Source organism: Mesoplodon bidens (genome assembly GCF_964165515.1).
Source record: "Mesoplodon bidens genome assembly, chromosome: 1".
Lineage (NCBI taxonomy): Eukaryota > Metazoa > Chordata > Mammalia > Artiodactyla > Ziphiidae > Mesoplodon > Mesoplodon bidens.
Window position 1 is genome coordinate 26,186,921 of NC_138176.1, and position 18,954 is coordinate 26,205,874.

General features: G+C 38.4%; 1 protein-coding gene across 2 annotated transcripts in view; it reads right to left on the bottom strand.

Moving 5' to 3' along the window:
* The window catches only part of SLK (STE20 like kinase), a 56,471-nt gene extending 38,739 nt beyond the window's left edge, over positions 1–17,732 (bottom strand). Inside the window, exon 1 of one of the 2 annotated variants that reach the window (XM_081225033.1) lies at positions 16,952–17,732. In XM_081225033.1, coding sequence (XP_081081159.1) covers positions 16,952–17,101 — 150 coding nt within the window. In that variant the 5' untranslated portion in view covers positions 17,102–17,732. The remainder of the gene's footprint in view (positions 1–16,951) is intronic. The other variant, XM_081225034.1, reaches the window with a different exon arrangement.
* Between the last annotated feature and the right edge of the window lie 1,222 nt (positions 17,733–18,954).

Sequence of the window (18,954 nt, forward strand, 5' to 3'; positions counted from 1 at the left end):
CAGTGGTACATTTGTTACAACTGATGAACCTATATTGACACATCATTATTACCAAAAGTCCACTGTTTACATTAGGATTAACTCCTGGTATGTGCTCTACGGGTCTGGACAAATGTATGATATGTATCCACCATTATAATATCATACACAATAGTTTCACTGCCCTAAAAATCTCTATGCGCTGCCTATTCGTCCTGCCCTTCTTCCTAACCCTTCCACTGATCTTTTTACTGTCTCCATAGTTTTGTTTTTCATACAGTATGTAGCCTTTTCGGATTGGCTTCTTTCACTTAGTAACAAGCATTTAAGACTCCTCCATGTCTTCTCATGGTTTGATACCTAATTTCGTTTTAGCACTGAATAACAGTCAATTATATAGATGTGCCAGTTTGTTTATCCATTCACCTACTGAAGACATCTTGGTTGTTTCCAAGTTTTATCAATCATGAATAAGGCTGCTATGAACATCTGTGTGCAGGTTTTTGTGTGGACATTAAGTTTTCAACCCCTTTGAGTAAGTACCAAGGAGCAGAATTACTGGATTATATGGTAAGAGTATGTGTAGTTTTGCAAGATACTGCCAAACTGTCTTCTAAAGTGGCTATACTATTTTGCATTCCCAACAGCAATGAATGAGAGTTCCTGTTGCTCCACACCCCTGCCAACATTTGGTGTTGTTGGTGTAGATTTTTGTCATTCTAATACGTGTGTAGTGGTATCTCCTTGTTTTAACTTGCAACTCCCTAATGACATATGATATTGAGCATCTTTTCATATGCTTATTGGCCATCTGAATATCTTCTTCAGTGAGGTGTGCAAATCTTCTGGTCATTTTTTAATCAGACTGTAGGTTTTCTAATTGTTGAGGTTTAAGAATTCTTAATATATTTTGAATAACGGTCTTTTATCAGATATATATTTTGCCACCATTTTCTCCAAGTGGCTTGTCTTCTCATTCTCTTGACATACTTATTTTTTAAAGATAACCTAAACATAAATATTAACTGATGCATGCTATTGCAGGCTCTATGGGGTCAGACTGGTAGGGCTCAAATTCTGACTCTGCCACTTGTTAACTATGTTGCTTGGGCAACTTACAAACTCCCTTTCTTAGTTTTAGCTTCCTCATCAATAAAGCATACTTATATCTCACGAGTTTGTGAGAATTAAGATAATAAATATTTGCCAAGTGAAAAAAATACATATAAACGTTTAATACAATGCCTGCCATACATAGTAAAAAAGATTCAAACATGTTATCTGGAATTATTACTATTATTATTTAATCCTCAAAATGACCCCATGATATATTAGCATCCCTACTTTTAAGGAGGATAAATAAATTTAGAGACATTAAAAGGCTTCCCCGAGGTCATGTAGAGCTAGTAAGAGGTTGAATCAGGATTCAAATCCAGGTTGTTTCCAAAGCCCTTTCTTTATTTTAATCATTACCCTTTCCAGTTTCCCTATACTTCCATCAGTTTAAGTATTTTTCATTGTTTTTAGTACTTTAACTTTTCCATTTTTTCTTTAATTGAATAACTTCTCACCTCCATTTATTAGAAATGAAAGGTTTCCAAATATGTAGTAGAAGCCAAGATCTTTTTTTTTAAATTAGGAATCAAATCTTAAAATACTAATGAGGTTTTTAAAAGACATTTCAATATTATATATGTTATCATCACTTCAGTAAATCACCTTAAAAGAAAAAATAGCAAACCTTCAAAAGCTAGTAATAAGTGTTTTAATAAACAAATAAATGTCCAAATCCCATTTTTAATAATTTATAAGGAGATAATTTTACAAAAAAAAATGCATGCACAAAATATTCATCAAAGCACTGTTTACAATAAAGAAAACTTAATCAGCCTAAATGTCCATTAACGGGAATCTACTTAAATCATTCAGTATGCTTCTACAATGGAAAATTATGCAACCATTAAAAATATTTGACTAACCAATTAATATTTCTTAAGATGGGACAAAAGCCACAACATATCACTGAATGGAAAAAAAGTAACTTACTAAACACAAAAGGTATGCAGTTTTACAAAAACTACACATCCATTTTCACACAGGGATAGCGACATAGAAATATCTGGAAAGACATCATCAGTGGGGATGGCAGAGTTTCACGTGCTTTTGACTTTTTCTATATTTTTCATATTGTTTACATTTTTAAATGGACATGTATTATTTTTACAGAGAAATAAGATACAAAAAAATCAGTCTACGGGATATTTCTTAGGGATCTATTATCTAACCTTTGAGATGATGATGAAAGAATAAATAAACCAGGTATCAGCCTATATATAGGAATTATCCCAAGTAGATTTTGCTACATTTCACTTCCTTAGGTAGAAAGAATAAACAAACCAGGTATTAGCCTATATATGGGAATTCTCCTAATTAGATTTTGCTACATTTTACTTCCTTAGGTAGAGATAAAAATTAATACTAATTACTAAGAAAGTAACCCTAATGTTTAGGGTTCAAAGAATATGTATGGATAAAAAGATAACTTTATCAGTCATAACTACCACTCTAGAATAATATGCTAATCTACCGTATTTTATCAAATCTACAAAGCCTTTTAAGATGTGCCATTATCTTATATTCCACTAAGGAAGCAAAACTGCCAGGCACTTTATCATTTAGAATTTTCACATTATTCCTTTTTAAGAGCTCTTCGGGATAAATATAGACAAAAATTGTTAGCGTATATTATTCTTGTGCATACGTGAAAAATTAAACACTTCTTCACACTTAACTCCTGAGTCACTTTTTCAATCAGAATTATCTAATGTCTGTGTTTTTCCACACAATATCATTCTCTAGCCATGAAAAGCTTTGGTGATACATCACAACTGTCATCTGGCGAACAACAATGCTAAGGCGTCAATCAATAAATTGGGACATATCCCAATTTGAGAGATGTTTAAAAGTTAAAAGTCTATCCTAGGGGCTTCCCTGGTGGCGCAGTGGTTGAGAGTCCACCTGCCGATGCAGGGGACACGGGTTCGTGCCCCAGTCCGGGAAGATCCCACATGCCGCAGAGCGGCTAAGCCCGTGAGCCATGGTCGCTGAGCCTGCGTGTCCGGAGCCTGTGCTCCGCAACGGGAGAGGCCACAACAGTGAGAGGCCCGCGTAATGCAAAAAAAAAAAAAAAAAAAAAGTCTATCATTAACTGGTGAAATATGGCATTAAGTTTATCTCTCTAAGAAAGACACTACAGTTGAAAAAGTAATAAATAGAACTCGCCCTCCCCCAAGTCAGGAAATAAGCCAGTGAGAAATAAGCCCTTCTCTCACCATTTTAACATAACACTTTGGGAAGAAAGAGCACAGGGGAACGGTCCTTAAAGAGGAACACTATAAAATACGAGCCCTGGTAAGAGACCAAGGATATTGTGAGTAGAGTTAAAAGTCATCCTGCTTCTGCATGCCTCTACCAATGTCCTGGAAGATTTTAAAGATGTGTATTTTACTTGCGAATAGAATGGCATGAAAGGGGAAAAATAATTAATACTAGATAATCTCTAAAGTTCTTTGTAGTAACAAATTTCATTATTCCATGCCCTGGGTATACTGATTAAACCAACAATAATACCATTTGGTTAAATACAAATAATAAATAAAATTTACATTAGAAAATATAGTGCTTCTTACATTATTGTTTGAAAATAACTTGATTACTCATCAGGATATGATTCCAGAGAACTCTAAAAATCAAAACTGAAATAAATTGTTGTTAAGTGTGTAAAACTATCAACAAACATAATGCAAATAAAGTGTTAAAAAGAAACAGTCTCAGGACTTCCCTGGTGGCTCAGTGGTTAAGAATCCGCCTGCCAGTGCAGGGGACACGGGTTCGAGCCCTGGTCCAGGAAGATCCCACATGCCACGGAGCAACTAAGCCCGTGCGCCACAACTACTGAGCCCGTGCTCTAGAGCCCACAAGCCACAACTACTGAAGCCTGGTGTCTAGAGCCCGTGTTCCACAACAAGAGAAGCCACAGCAATGAGAAGCCCGCACACCTCAACGAAGAGTAGTCCCCGCTCACCACAACTAGAGAAAGCCCGTGCACAGCAACGAAGACCCAATGCAGCCAAAAATGAATAAATAAATTCATTTTTAAAAAAAAGAAAGTCTCATCTACTACCTAAAAGCATGAAAAATCTTCACATAAAGACATAATTATAACTAAACAAGTGTTAATAAAAAACAAGAATGAAATAACAAATACTCAGATATTAATTTAAAGGAGACATAACTTCAATAGATAAACAGTTTTCAGAGATCAGTCGTGATCACTCAAAAATCACTATGTTTTTATCTTCACGAATCACAGGAGCCAAGGAAAGAGACTGGAATGACTAAAACTCAGAAACCTGGAGGAAAGATTCTGCAGAGCTGAAACTGAGCTCCCTGAGGAGAGAGTGCTGCTCTGCTCAGCAGCCTCTGGCGGCTCTGAACTTGGAAGAGGATCTTGTGGGACTAGGGTACCTTTTGAAGAAGAGGGGACTAGCCAACTGGAGCTGGTGTTAGTAAGGGTTGTGATGAGGCTAGCTCTGTGAGTGTTGGAAAATCTACAAACTGAATTCAGGACTGCTGTTGCTGGAGTGAAGACCTTCCACTAGGATGATGGTCAAAGTAACAGGAAAGCAGACAGGGAGCCCACAGGAAACAAAGAGAAAGGCGTAGGTTCTTTCTTCCTCCTCCTCCTTGCAGCCTCCCTCTAGTGCTCCATACTTCTGAAACCTAAAAGTGAGCAGCTGGCAAGTCAGAAATGTGATTTGCAAAATCTTAGAACTGCATCACAAAGTAGAGCTATGGAAGGGGGTGTCTGGAGCTGAAAGACACGAATTTAATAAGTGGCATAATCCTTCTAAAACAGATGAGGATTATAGATGGGAGAACTAAGACACAGAGTAGTATTAAATATTTGGTTATGCAGAATCTAAAAAGAAATGATACAAATGAACTTATTTACAAAACAGAAACAAACTCATACTGGGAAGGATGGGGAGAAGGGATAGTCACAGAGTTTGGGATCAACATGTACGTGCATGTACCAGGCCCCAGGTTCATTCCCCGGCACCTCCAGCTGTTAGTTGGCTTTCAGCAAGCCCCTTAAAGGCAGACTGAGCTATTCTTGGGGCTTCCCTGGTGGCGCAGTGGTTAAGAATCCGCCTGCCAATGCAGGGGACATGGGTTCGAGCCCTGGTCCAGGAAGATCCCACATGCCGCAGAGCAACTAAGCCCGGCACAACTACTGAGCCTGTGCTCTAGGGCCCATGCTCAGCAACGAGAAGCTGCTGCAATGCGAAGCCTGCACACTGCAACGAAGAGTAGCCCCCACTCTCCTCAACTAGAGAAAAGCCTGCGCACAGCAACAAAGACCCAATGCAGACAAAAATAAAATAAATAAAACTTTAAAAAAGGTCTATGCATTTAAAAATAAAGAAATAAAATAGATAACCAACAAGGACCTACTGTATAGCACAGAGAACTCTGCTCAATGTTATGTGGCAGCCTGGATGGGAGGGGAGTTTGGGGGAGAAGAGATGCATGTATATGTATAGTTGAGTCCCTTTGCTGTGCACCTGAAGCTATCACAACATTGTTAATCAGCTATACTCCAACATAAAATAAAAAGTTTAAAAAATTAAAAATAAATATTGGTTAATAAACATTCAAAGTTCCAAAGAGCAGTTAAGTGAGGGAAAAAAAAAAGAATAGCACTAGAGAAAGCAGATAGTTTTAGATTGTTTAGCTATTGTTCCTACCTGTTTTACATTATATGCTAATTCTGGTGATCTTCTCAGAGCCCTGATAAGATTTTGCTAGGAATGAGTGTGAATATCAAATAAGAATAAAATTACTCAACATCACTTGGCAAAGATATACAGTTGCTTTCCATTATTTGTGCTAGTTATGTTCTATATAGGTCACTACAAACCCTGAATTAGTGAATACTGAAGCACTGCTCCTAAAAGAAATACACACACACACCCCTCCTCATGTAGATTATAATCTTCAATCTCAAAAACAACTCATTCTGGTAGATTCTATTTTCTTTGTTTTACAAAAGAGAAAATGAGGTTCAAAAATGTTAGGTGGCTGCCCCAATTAACAGGTGCCAGAGCTGGGATTCAAACCCCACCCAACTGGTCCCAAGGCAGGAGCTTCTTGCACTTCACTACATTGCTCTCCACTGTCTGCATCCTTTGGAAATCTCTGTATGAGAGCTGAGACAAGAAGACATAGCATCACTTAGTTCAATCTCAGCATGTAATGTGTGGGTCTAGGGACTCACATTTTACATAGCTTTGCACACGTACACAAATGACTGTGAAAGTAATGCATGTATAGATTTGGGGACTACAAACAGATTTTAGCAAGTAGACAAATTCACAAATACAGAATCCGCAAATAATGAGGATCAACTATACATACTCTTCCCATAACATCTGGAAAATATTACAGAAATCCTTTTTAAAAAAGCATTTTCCGGGGAATTTCCTGGCGGTCCAGTGGTTAGGACTCTGCGCTTCCACTGCAGGGGCCATGAGTTCATCCCTGACCAGGGAGCTAAGATCCCACATGCCGCTTGGCATGGCCAAATAAATAAATAAATAAATAAAATTTTTAAAGAGTTTTCATGTCATTTCCTGAATTCTGCAAAAGAGAAAGGAATATACTCTATATTCTCTTTATATTCCCAAACACTATTTTATTTATATTGTTCTGGTTATTTATTGAAAACTGAGTTATTGTCAGTCAAGATACCAACAGCAAAATGTCAGTAATAAGTTAACGTTGGCTAAATCTGCAGTTTCCAAAATGTTTTACCAATTCTCAGATCACACAGTTTTCCCACTTATTTCAAGGACTTGCTGACTCGGAGCAGCCTGAATAAACTGAAACATTATTGACAATTGTGTGAAAGATAAGCTGTGGAAATTTGCACAGGCTGCATAGTTGAACAGACGAAAAAGTGAGAACACGAAAAGACAATTTCAAAAAAATATTTAAAAATACGACAAAGATGTACTACTTCTGGACATTAATTCAAGAAAAATAAAGGCTTTTAAATGATAAGGCAGGTCATTGCCACACAAACATTCTTTTTTTTTTTTTTTTTTTTTTTGTGGTATGTGGGCCTCTCACTGTTGTGGCCTCTCCCGTTGCGGAGCACAGGCTCCGGACGCGCAGGCTCAACGGCCATGGCTCACAGGCCCAGCCGCTCCGCGGCATGTGGGATCTTCCCAGACCGGGGCACGAACCCGCGTCCCCTGCATCGGCAGGCGGACTCTCAACCACTGCGCCACCAGGGAAGCCCGACACACAAACATTCTTAACGTTAAATTATAGAAGGGCCAAAACATGCTGTTGTCAAGGTAAGTTATTCAACACAAACACGAAGATTTTTACAAATAAGGAGAAAAGAAAAGCCAGCACGTTAAAGCTACTTTTGCAATCCAAAGTTTCAGTTACCTCTTTTAAAACATAAATGTATACATGCTAGGAATTTGGACTTCATGTGGTATTGAGTACAAAACATAATGCGGTATTTAACAAACACCAAATAACTTTAGTAATAGTATAGAAGTAGTTGCCTACTCTGAAAGGAGACTTTTTTTCTCCTTTCACAGAAAAAGAGAAAGAGAAAAATGATGACTATATAGAGGGAGGAAAAAATGTGAAAAGGAGAACTGTTAAGTGAAATAAAGCAATGTGCAGAAGAGTATTTTAAAATATGACCCCTTACTTTTTTATTTTGAAAAATTCAAACCTACAGAGGAGTGAACAGTGAACACCCATACACCCCTCACCCAGAGTCACCAATCAACATTTTGTTATATTTGCTTTTCTCACTCTCACATACACACACACAAGATCCACACACATATATTTTACATATATATGTAAAAGATACATATGTATATACTAACACACACATATATGCATTTCTTTTTTACTATGCCACTTGCAAAGTAAGCTGCACTTCACACATAACCACAGTATAATTAACATACCCAAAGAATTTAACATTGATACAATATCTAATATATACTGCATATTCAAATTTCTCAAATATCTAAAAAAAAAATCCTTTATTGCTTACATTTTTAAAAGTTCAAACCATGGATTTGTCTGACTGTTTCCTCATTATCAGATTCAGGTTAGATATCTTTAACAAAAATACTACATTAGGTGATTATACAGTTCCCACTGAATTACATCAGAAAATACAGTTCCTCCTGTTACTGTTGATTAACCCCAGGTTTGATCACTTAATTAAGATGGTATCCATCAGCTCTCTCTACCAAAAAGGTACATTTACGGGGTGATACTTACTTACGATACTTACGGGGTGAAACCATGTCCCTCCACAGCCTTCCACACAATGATTTTTTAGCATCCATCAATAATTTTTGCCTGAATTATTATAGTGTGGTTGCAAAATAGTGGTTTTTCTAATTTTATCAATCTTTATATATTAACTAACTAGCATTCCTCTATTAGGCTACTATTTTGTTGATATTTTTGTTGCTCAAAACTAACCAGTATTCTTTGGGCATGTCCCCATTTATTTTTGAGCATATCTTTGCTTTCTGGTCCAAGATATCTAGGCTCCTTTGGGAAAAAATGAGTAGTGGGGAGGCTTTTACTTTTCAATTTTATCACTTTTGTACTTCTCTAGCCCAGACCTGGATTAGACTTTTCAAAGAGCCCTGGTTCCTTTTAGTGGGGAATGGTATTTAGAAACCAAGAGCTAGGAGTACTAGTTACCATTACTTCTAGGCCTTTTCAGTGGAAAACAGGAATATGTATATATGTAGTGTGTGTGTGTGTGTGTGTGTGTGTGTGTCTGTGTGTTGGGGGCATGAGTGCATGTGTTATCACGAGTTCAAACTAAAACCTCCAGTTCAAAAATCAACGTCGCAGGGTTCTTCCTTACATTTCAAGCTTATAACCCCTTTCTCCAAGTTAAAACCCTAGTTCCTAAAACAGCACTATATTAATTAATTTGCTCTATCCTATAGTACATACAAAGTATTTTCAGAATTATAACATTAGTATCACTACTAGTAACAAACCTATTTAATAAAGTTCAAGCATTCTTTGCTGTTCTTTTTATCCTTTAAATATATCCCACTAGTCAGAGCACTCTATTCAAAAATCATTTGGGACTTCCCTGGTGGCGCAGTGGTTAAGAATCCGCCTGCCAATGCAGGGGATACGGGTTCGAGCCCTCGTCCGGGAAGATCCCATGTGCCACAGAGCAACTAAGCCCATGCACCACAACTACTGAGCCTGCGCTCTAGAGCCCATGAGCCACAACTATTGAGCCTGTGTGCCACAACTACTGAAGCCCGCGCACCTAGAGCCCATGCTCCACAACAAGATAAGCCACCACAATGAGAAGCCCGTGTACTGCAACGAAGACGCAACACAGCCAAAAATAAATTAATTAATTAATTTAAAACATCATTTGAAGCACTTTTCCAGTATGATTATGCTATCAATTTGATAGGCAGTTAAGTTCACCTGTATATACTAACGTGCATGTGTCGATACATTTTCAGTTTTACAAAGAAACATTTGTATATATGCCCATACAGGCATAAAATTTTACCTGAAAAGATACACAGATATTATTATACTGGTTAAATTCAGGAAAAAAGACTGGCGGGGAAGGCTTTCATTTTTCAATTTTATCATTTTTTTGTACTCTTCAAGTTTCTAACCACATGAGTATACCCTTGAGTTCTTTTAAATTAACAGGTTATCTAAAAGGTAGAATTATTTTTATATATTCTTCTTTATACTTTGCTATATTTTCAAAATAATAGTATTTACATTTCTAGAAATAGAGGAAATATATTTTTGGTTTTTTTAAGGTAGAATAGAGCGTCATGTCAATCCACAGAAAAAAAATTATATTCCAGATGAATTAAAATTAAAATTCTTCATAACTGAACTATTAAGAAGTTTAGAAGAAAATATAGATAAATATTTATCTAATTTCTGGGTAGGGAAGGCTTTTCTAAGCATGAAAGTGAAGGGAAAAAGGCAAAGTAACACAATGACAGATTTTGTAGAATAAAGAACATTATATGTCTTTATATCAAAAAAGCAGCATAAACTAAAGTAACTAAAATAACTGCACCATTATTATAAAGTGCTCATTTTCATAGTACATAAAAAGTACTTTCAAATCAACAAGAAAACAACTCTATTAGAATATGAATAATTCAATTAATTTTTAAATGAAAATCTCTTTAAAAATGAGAGAAATGGAAAATGAAATAAACAGATACTCTTTTTGTCTAGTGAAAAAGCAAATACTTTTTTAAAAGGATAAAAACTAACATTGAAAAAGGTCAAGGAACAAAGGCACAGAAATAGACCATTGTTGGGTTGTTTAAATAGGTGTAACCCATGTATATATACTTAAGTACACAGAAAAATATCTAGACACATATACATGAAACTGGTGATGGGGAGTTCCCTGGTGGTCCAGAGGACAGGATTCAGTGTTTTTACTGCCGTGGCCTGGGTTCAATTCCTGATCAGAGAACTGAGATCCCACAAGCTGCGCAGCACAGCCAAAAAAAACCCCCCAAAACAAAACAAACAGAAAAAGAAACCGATGATAATAGTTACATTTATGGAGAGAAGAGAAGGAACAATAATTAGAGTAATGGTCAAAGAAACCAACTTTAATCTCTAATAAGTTAATTTTCCCAATAAATAGAACTTCTTTAATTATGTATTGGATTGGCCAAAAAGTTCATTCAGGTTTTTCCATAACATCTTACAATATAATTAAAAATTAATTTAAAAATAAATTTATAAACCTTTCTAGAGTAATTTCAAAGTAAACATTAATAAATGATCATGTATTTTACCCTAACAATTCTACTTCTAGGAATTTATCCTAAAGAAATAGGAAATTCATAGAAATATACCATGTGTATATTGACATTCGACATATGATGGAGGCATTGCAAAGCAATACGGAAAGGGTGGTCTTTTCAGTAAATTGTGTTGAGACAACTGGGTATCTACATAGAAAAAATGAAACTGGACCCCTACTTCACACTATAGACAAAAACCAACATCAGTTTAATTATAGACCTAATGTATAGGAAGAAGGCAACACCACAAAACTTTAAGAACATAACACAGGAGGACATCTTCATCACCCTGGATAAGGAAATTTTAAGACAAAAAGCACTAAGTATAAAAAGTTAATAAATTGAACTACATTAAAATCTGAAATGTCTATACAAAAGAAGGATATCATAAAGAGAAAGAAAAGACAAATTACAAAGCAAGAGAAAATAATGTGCATCATATATAACTTGAGAGGATTAGTTTCCGGAATATATAGACTCCCATAAATCAATGAGAAAAAGAAAAAGAACCCAAAAGACTTTAACAAGCACTTCAGGGAAGAAGAAATCCAAATGGCCAATAAGTCTATAAAAAGGAACTCAACCTCATTAGTAATCAGACAAAGAAAACCCCAGCAGGAACAGGAATTGACTGTAAATGGGCACAAGGGAACTTCAGGTGGTCAAAAGAGGATTCTAAAGCTAGATTGTAGTGATGGTTGCAAAACTGTACAAAGTTATTAAAACTCATCAAGTTATAAACAAAAAATAGGTGAATTCTGAGTTATATAAATTATACCTCAATACAGCTATTTTTTTAAATGGGCAAACAAACAGGAAATTTCACAAAAAAGAAAATACCCAAATATCCGATAGGCACATGACTCAATTTTTTTAGTCATAAGGAAAATGTAAATAAAACTACTTCACACTCACCAGAATGGCTAACATAAAATATTAATAACAGTATTAATAACAGTAGCAAGTGTTGGGGAGGACAAAGAGCAATTGAGAAAATCCCCATCCCTTACTTATGGGGGTATAAATTCATACAATCACTTTGGAAGCCTGGCCATAAGTAAGGGATGGGGATTTTCTCAATTGCTCTTTGTCCTCACCAACGCTAGTTCAAAAATGTATTTTTGAACTAGACTTCTAGGACCAAACTATACATCAAGTATGACATTATAATACAGACATATTCAGACAGGCCTGGTCTTAACCGAACCTTCCATTCAACCTTTCTCAGAAGACTACTGAAGGTTGTACATAACCAAAACAAGGAAGAAATTCCAAGAGGAAAAACAATGCATTTAAGACACTCTTGAAGTAGTTTGAGCTCCTAAGACTTCTGGGGAGGAAAATTATAAGCCATCATTGAGAGATTATTAAAAAAAAGACCTAGAGATAAAACATATGCATAGGTAGGAAGACTCAGTATCATGGAGACGTTAATTTCTCCAAAGTTGATCTAAATATAAATTCAGTAAAACCCCTTCAAAAAGGCACAACAGGTTTTTTTGTGGAACTCAATTAAGCTAATTCTGAAATGTACATGAAAGCACTAAAGGCCAAGAATATACTAGACACTGCTGAATAAGAACAAGGGGAAGTCTTTCTCTAGCAGAGATTTGTTTTAATGCTTTCCTAATTAAGACAGCGGGATACTGACAAAGGAATAGACTCATAGATTAATGAAGAGACTAGAGATCGCAGAAAAAGACACATGTTGCAGACAGCACTGCAGAGCAGTGGAAGAATAGTTTCCCCCAGTGATGAAGAGTCTTGGGACAACTGTGTATCCACTGGAGAAAAAAATGAAATTGGACCCCTATATCATACCATTTGCAAAAATCTATTCTAACATTTAGGGTTGTAGACCTAAATGTTAAAGGCAAAACCATAAAGCTCTTAGAAGATAAAATAGGGGATTATCTCCATGATCTCAGGTTAGGAAAGCTTTTCTTTTTTTTTTTTTTTTCCAAAGATCTAATTAGCTTTATTAGGTGATTCATCAATCGGGCAGCATCCCATCCAATAACTGGAAGGACACTCCAGGAAAGAATTTCTCAAATACAATACAGAAAGCATTAACTGAAAAAGAAAAAACAAAGTTGGAGTATATTAAAGTCAAGAACTTCTTGTTCATAAAAAGACACCATAAAGAAAATGAAAAGACAGGCACAGAATGAAAATGTATTTGCAATAACCATAACCAGCAAATGGTTAAAATCCAGAATACACTACAAATAAACAAGAAAAAGACATCCAAGAGGTACATGAACAAGAAACTTGAACACAAAAGAAGAAATTCAAATTACTAATAAACCTGTGAAAAGAATCCCTTATTAGCAGTCAGAGAAAGATGTATTAAAACCACAAGGAAAACTATAACATCAGATTGTCAAAACTTAAAAATTCTGACAATATCAAATGTTGGAGAGAATGCAGAGCAAGGAAATTATCATACGCTGCTGGTGGGAGTGTAAACTGGTATAGTATGGCATCATCTAGTAAAATTAAAGATACACTACCCTATAACCCAGCAATTCTACTCCTGAGTTAAGTCTTAGTGAAACTCATACATATATGCACCAGTACTGTGTATAAAAGCCAAACACTGGAAACAACTGATATATCCATTAACAGTACAATGGTAAATAATTGGTGATGTAACCATATATTGGAATTCTATGCAACAATTAACTACATACCGCTTTAGCGATAACAAAGACAAAAACCTTACAAACATAATGCTGATTTCAAAAGAGGCAAGACACAAAATACACTCAATACATACAAAACTAAAGGTATCATGTTTAGTTATACACTCCTAGATAGTAAACTATGAAGAAAGGAAAGAAATGAAAAACTTACAGATAGGATAGTGGTTTCCTTTAGGGGGAGAGAGGAAGCAATTCAGAAAGGAGGTGGGAAGGATTCTGGGGTACTGGCAGAATTCCTTTACTCTGATGGTTGTTAATATGAGTTCACTTTACTACTGTTTGCTAAACGTACATATATGTTTTATACTTCTCAATACAAAGATTATATATTTCACTACTTTTTTTTTTAAAAAGGTGCATGCCCATCAGGGACATAAAAGGAATCACTTTCATCCAGCACACAGTCAATAGTTCAGCTTCAATTCAATAGATCATTTCATGTCATTCCTTTTTTTTTTTTTTTCTGTTCAAAGCAACAGAAATCCAAACATAAAAAATTGTGAGGGATACTACATATCTTCATTTATGTGTCAAATAATACTATTAAAAAGAGAAAATAAATTTTAAATTGGGAAGATCTTTCAGGCAAGAAAGTAACTGTTACAGAGTTGTATAGTGCAGGACTGGGTGGAAAGCATACAACAATATGATGGAAAAGTGATTTTGCCTATTTAGAAATTTAACCTTTGTAACAGTTACTAATTTCCATAAGCAAATGACAGTTGGAATCAACTTTAGAAATAGTTTTCTATTACATACTAATACATACAATTGTAAAAAAAAAAGCTATCAAAGCTTTTTCTCTTACACAGAAGTTTATAAATGTAAAATTTCTAGAGAACCTGTACAATAAAAAAGGTTACAAAAAAGGCAGAACAGGTCAGATAAGTTTAAATTTTAAATTTTCTTTTTAAAAAAATCTCAGAGCTTACTCCTTGAAAGCATAAAATAGAAAGATGAAAAGAAAAGATGCAAAGAACTCACACTCTTCAAATATCCCACTAAAATAGATACCAAGCCCACAAAAATTATCCTTGACACAATCTTATAGTGTTCAACTACATGGAGTAAGTCTCTTGCTTTTCAAAAATTTTTCAATTGGTCTCCCACTATAGGAAGATACATTCCCCCTGCAGAGTCATTAAAGAATTAAATCACATAGCGTTAGCATGTCCACACAATCTGCCTGTGCCAGAAAATGGTTTACTATCTTCGTAGGTCCCTTTTCCTGTCCCATCCCGTATTTTGTTTCCGAGCTGTAAATGTAATAACAGTAATTTTCTGCCATGTTCTGAGCCCTTTTTTGTGTCTTACATTTTTTATCTCCTTTAATTCACACACACTGAGGAGGAGGTCTTACTGATGAGAAAAATGAGACACGGAACGATTAAGTAACTTGTCCAAGGTCACAGGCTGCTATTGAGGGAGCCAAGATATAGTCCAACTCTGGAGCCAGTGTCTTAATATTACACTGTTTCTGTTCAATAAAACATTTATACCACGAAAACTGCCCATAATCACCTACTGCCTTCTAACTACCAGATCCCAGATGCCTTGAGGATTTATTTTTGCCTTTCCTAGATAACTGCATACTCACAGAACATTAATGGGTAAAAGAATCTAAACACTTAGGGAAATCTATGATTTTCCACCTCAGAAAAAGGAGGTCCAAAGACATTAAATTTCTCGAAGATCTCGAAGCTGGTTTGTGACAACCAGCAATAAAACACAATTCTTAACTCCCAGGAGTGATCATCCCACTGCACTAAAAGCCCTGTCTACCATACATTCTATACTGTAAGCTGTTGTTGGAATCCATAGTCTACCCTCCACATTAGGCACTGAAGTTTACCTTGTCAACTTCCACAGCACACAGTAGCTTCAATAGCGCTCACAAGCAGGTAACACACATTCTTTCGTTTCCACAAATATAAAGAGAAATGCACTATGTGCTAAGGCAATAGAATTAACCCAAATGTATATAATTTTGGCCCCTAGTCTTATCATAAAAACATAAATACATTAACATGTGACAAGTGCCATAGTAAGCAAGGTGAACAATGTGTTTTGAAAGCACACAGAAAAGAGTAGATATTTCAGACTAAGAATGAGGGGCTTTGAGATGCATTAGAGGCAGGGCAAAGGCAGACGGTGTGATGATGCTTAGAAGGAAAAATGCTATATCACTTCTACCAATAGACGTTAAAGTAAAAAAAAAAAAAAAGTAACAGTGAATACGGGGTCAGAAGACTTGAGATCAAATCTAGGCTGTGACTTGTGTGAATGTGAACAATTTGAGTCTCAGTGTCCTCATCTATGAAATGTAGATACTACTGACCTGCATATCTCGCAGAACTCTCACGGGGGCCAAATTATGTGAAAGTACTTTAAAAACCGCAGAGTCCTGTATAAACTTAAGTTATTTATATTTTCACTTCTAGGCAACCCTGTGGGTCCTTCCCCTGAAACTGTCTCATAAAATCCTCACCCTTCAGGATGAAAATATCTGATGACATCATTCATATACTCCTTACAAGACAGTAAACAGTTAACCCATGCCTTCCTATTGAAACGGCAAACCTCTTTCTACTGAAATGAACATCTGTATGTAAAAATATGTGTGTGTATATATGTAGGTGCATGTTTTTTTAAAATTTCTTAAGCCCTTAAATTGACTTCTAGTCAATGCTTATTATAATTATATTTAGAAACTAATACCAGATGCAGGTTTTCTTCAGAAAATTTTCTATCAGAAATTCCACTCCATTTTACAGTATGCTGTCAAGCAACCAACTCAAGAATAGTCTGCAAGTAGCAATCACTTTGCTCTCATCCCCAAGAGACTGGTTATGTATGAGCAATAGATACAACCAAATATATACTCTGGACCCCAAAAGGGAACTGCTTTAGTGTAAGTATACATACGAATGCAAACAGCTAGTACACAAATTGAAATCCACTGAAAAGTATAATGAGTTTCTGATTTGAAAATGCTTGAGGGCCACAACCAGACCCCTCCTTTAAATTAAAGAACACCCTCATTTCCTTTAACGTTTAACAGAGCAGACGGTAAACCTTGCCTCCGTTTGGCAACTACTCTTTAAACTACATCCAGGCCCCATTTTGTTCAACCTTAAACCCTACCTCTTAGCTGCTGCTTGGATGATAACCTAAATAAAGTTCCAACGTACGTTTACGAAGTCAGAAGAAGGTCCAAGAGACAGGAACAGGACGCGGGAGCGAGAAATCCTCGTGCCACTCCGGGCCACGGGCTGTTTGATCTCACAAGTGCAACTTCCCGTTTCTCCCTCTTACCTTGTACACTTTCCCAAAGGCTCCGTCGCCCAATTCTCCTATAATTTCCCAAAACTCCTCGGGGTTTAGGTCCCTCTTCACATGTTCGTACTGCTTCTTCTTCTTCTCGCTCCCCAACTTGAAGATCTTACGGAAATTGAAGAAGGACATTCTTCCTCCCAACAGAGTTCCTTACACTTAAGGAGTAAAAACAACAATAAGAGGCAAAGTTTCTCCTCCCTCCTCTCCCGCGCGAGCCCGGCGGGCGACGGCGGGCGCTGGCTGTCCGGGATCCCGCCGCTCCGGCCCGGCCGTCTCCGGAGAAGGCGGGGCGCGACTCCCGCTCCGGCCCACGGGGTGGGGACGCTGCGCGGGCGGCCCCTCCGCCGAGCCCGGCCCGTGGGCCGCGCGGCTAAGCGCCTGGCCCCCGGCCGGCCCTCGGGGGGCGGCACCTGCCCGGACGCTTGTTCCCCGACCGGCCCGGCCCGACGGGCCCGAGTGGTCCGGACGCCCGCGGCCACCGCGGTTAGGCCCGTGTCACGGCGAGTCTCCAGGGGCGTCGGCCACTCCGGGATAGGGACGCGGCCGGCAGCCTCTGAGGCGGGCAGTCGTCTGGCCGAGCTCTCCCGCCCCGGGCCGGGAGCCCGGGGTCTCCTCCGCAGCCGTCTGCACCCGCGGTGCGAGGTCCGCGCGTCCCCCTGGGCTCTGGGGCGCAGCTGCCGCAGCCGCTGCCGCTGCCGCTGCCGCCGCCGCCTCCGCCTAGCTCCCTCCCCAGCCCACGCAGCCTCGGCCTAGAGTGCGCGCCAACGCCGACGCCGCAGCGCGCCCGCGCGCTCCCCCGGCCGCGCGCCAGGCTCTCCGCGCACTCGCGCGGGGGTGGCCCCTCTGGCCCCGCGCACGCGCGTTGAGCCCCGCAAGCTGGCGGCCCTAGGAGGCTCGCTTGCCCTCGGCGCGGGGTTCGCTGTTGGTGCTTCAGCTGGTAGCTGGTTGACGGTTGCTCCGGGTTTGTTCTCCAAGCCCCAAATTCTTGTCAGCCAACGGCTTTGATGGAGTTGCCTCTTTGCGCACGACCCTGTTGGTTGTGCTAGCGGATGTTTCCTCCATTCTGGATCTGGGAAAATGCGTAGCGAGCGAAAGCTGAGCTGTCCCGATCTGGACCTTTTCGTTCTCAAACGGGCCCCAGAGTGAGAGGGAAGTATCTGTGGTGGCTGTTTGCTTTGGATCCAGAGCTTACGAGCTCTGTGACCTTGGGCGACTAACCTCTCCGAGCCTCAGTTTCTTCATTGTGAAATGAAGGTCCTTAAAGTCCCGACCTGGGGGTTGTGGCGAGGAGTAAATGAGGCAATGGATGTAGTAAGCCCTTTGCAAGGTGCCTGCACCGGCAAACGCTCAATTTCACTTCCTGCTGTTGTTCCAAGTGTGCACGTAAGACAGCCATAAAATATAAAAATTGTTTAAGCCCGCTTCTTGAGTGATGATCACGACACTCCCTTGAGGGTAATCTACCTTCTTCTGGCCACTTCCATAGCCGTAATCCTGGTGTCACCCTTCTTGACTCCATCTGAACCACTTACTAAGGCCTTCACTTCCTGATCTGCCTCCGGGCCCCTTGGACAGCACTAGTGGAAGATGACCTCATGTGGGTGCTGGCTGCAATCTGTCAGATGGTGCCGCGCCTTCCCCTCCACTAAGAGGGAGCACTTTCAGGGCAGTGGCTGGTTAAGCATCATGATATCCAGGTACCTACCAACATTACTGGCATGTGATAGGAAGGCAGATCCCATGAATGAATGAATGAATGAATGAATGCATGCATCCATGCTATCTGGAGCAGAGGCCATTTTGCTGTCCAAGTACCCCTACCAAATCATTTTGTCCTCCAGCCCCAAAATGGCATAACAAAACCCCTCTTGTAGTAAGAGGGATATGATGATCTTGTTTCTCAAGACTATTTTTTAATAGGTTTATTGAGGTATAACTGATATACAATAAAATGTACATATTTAAAATATATACTTTTAGGT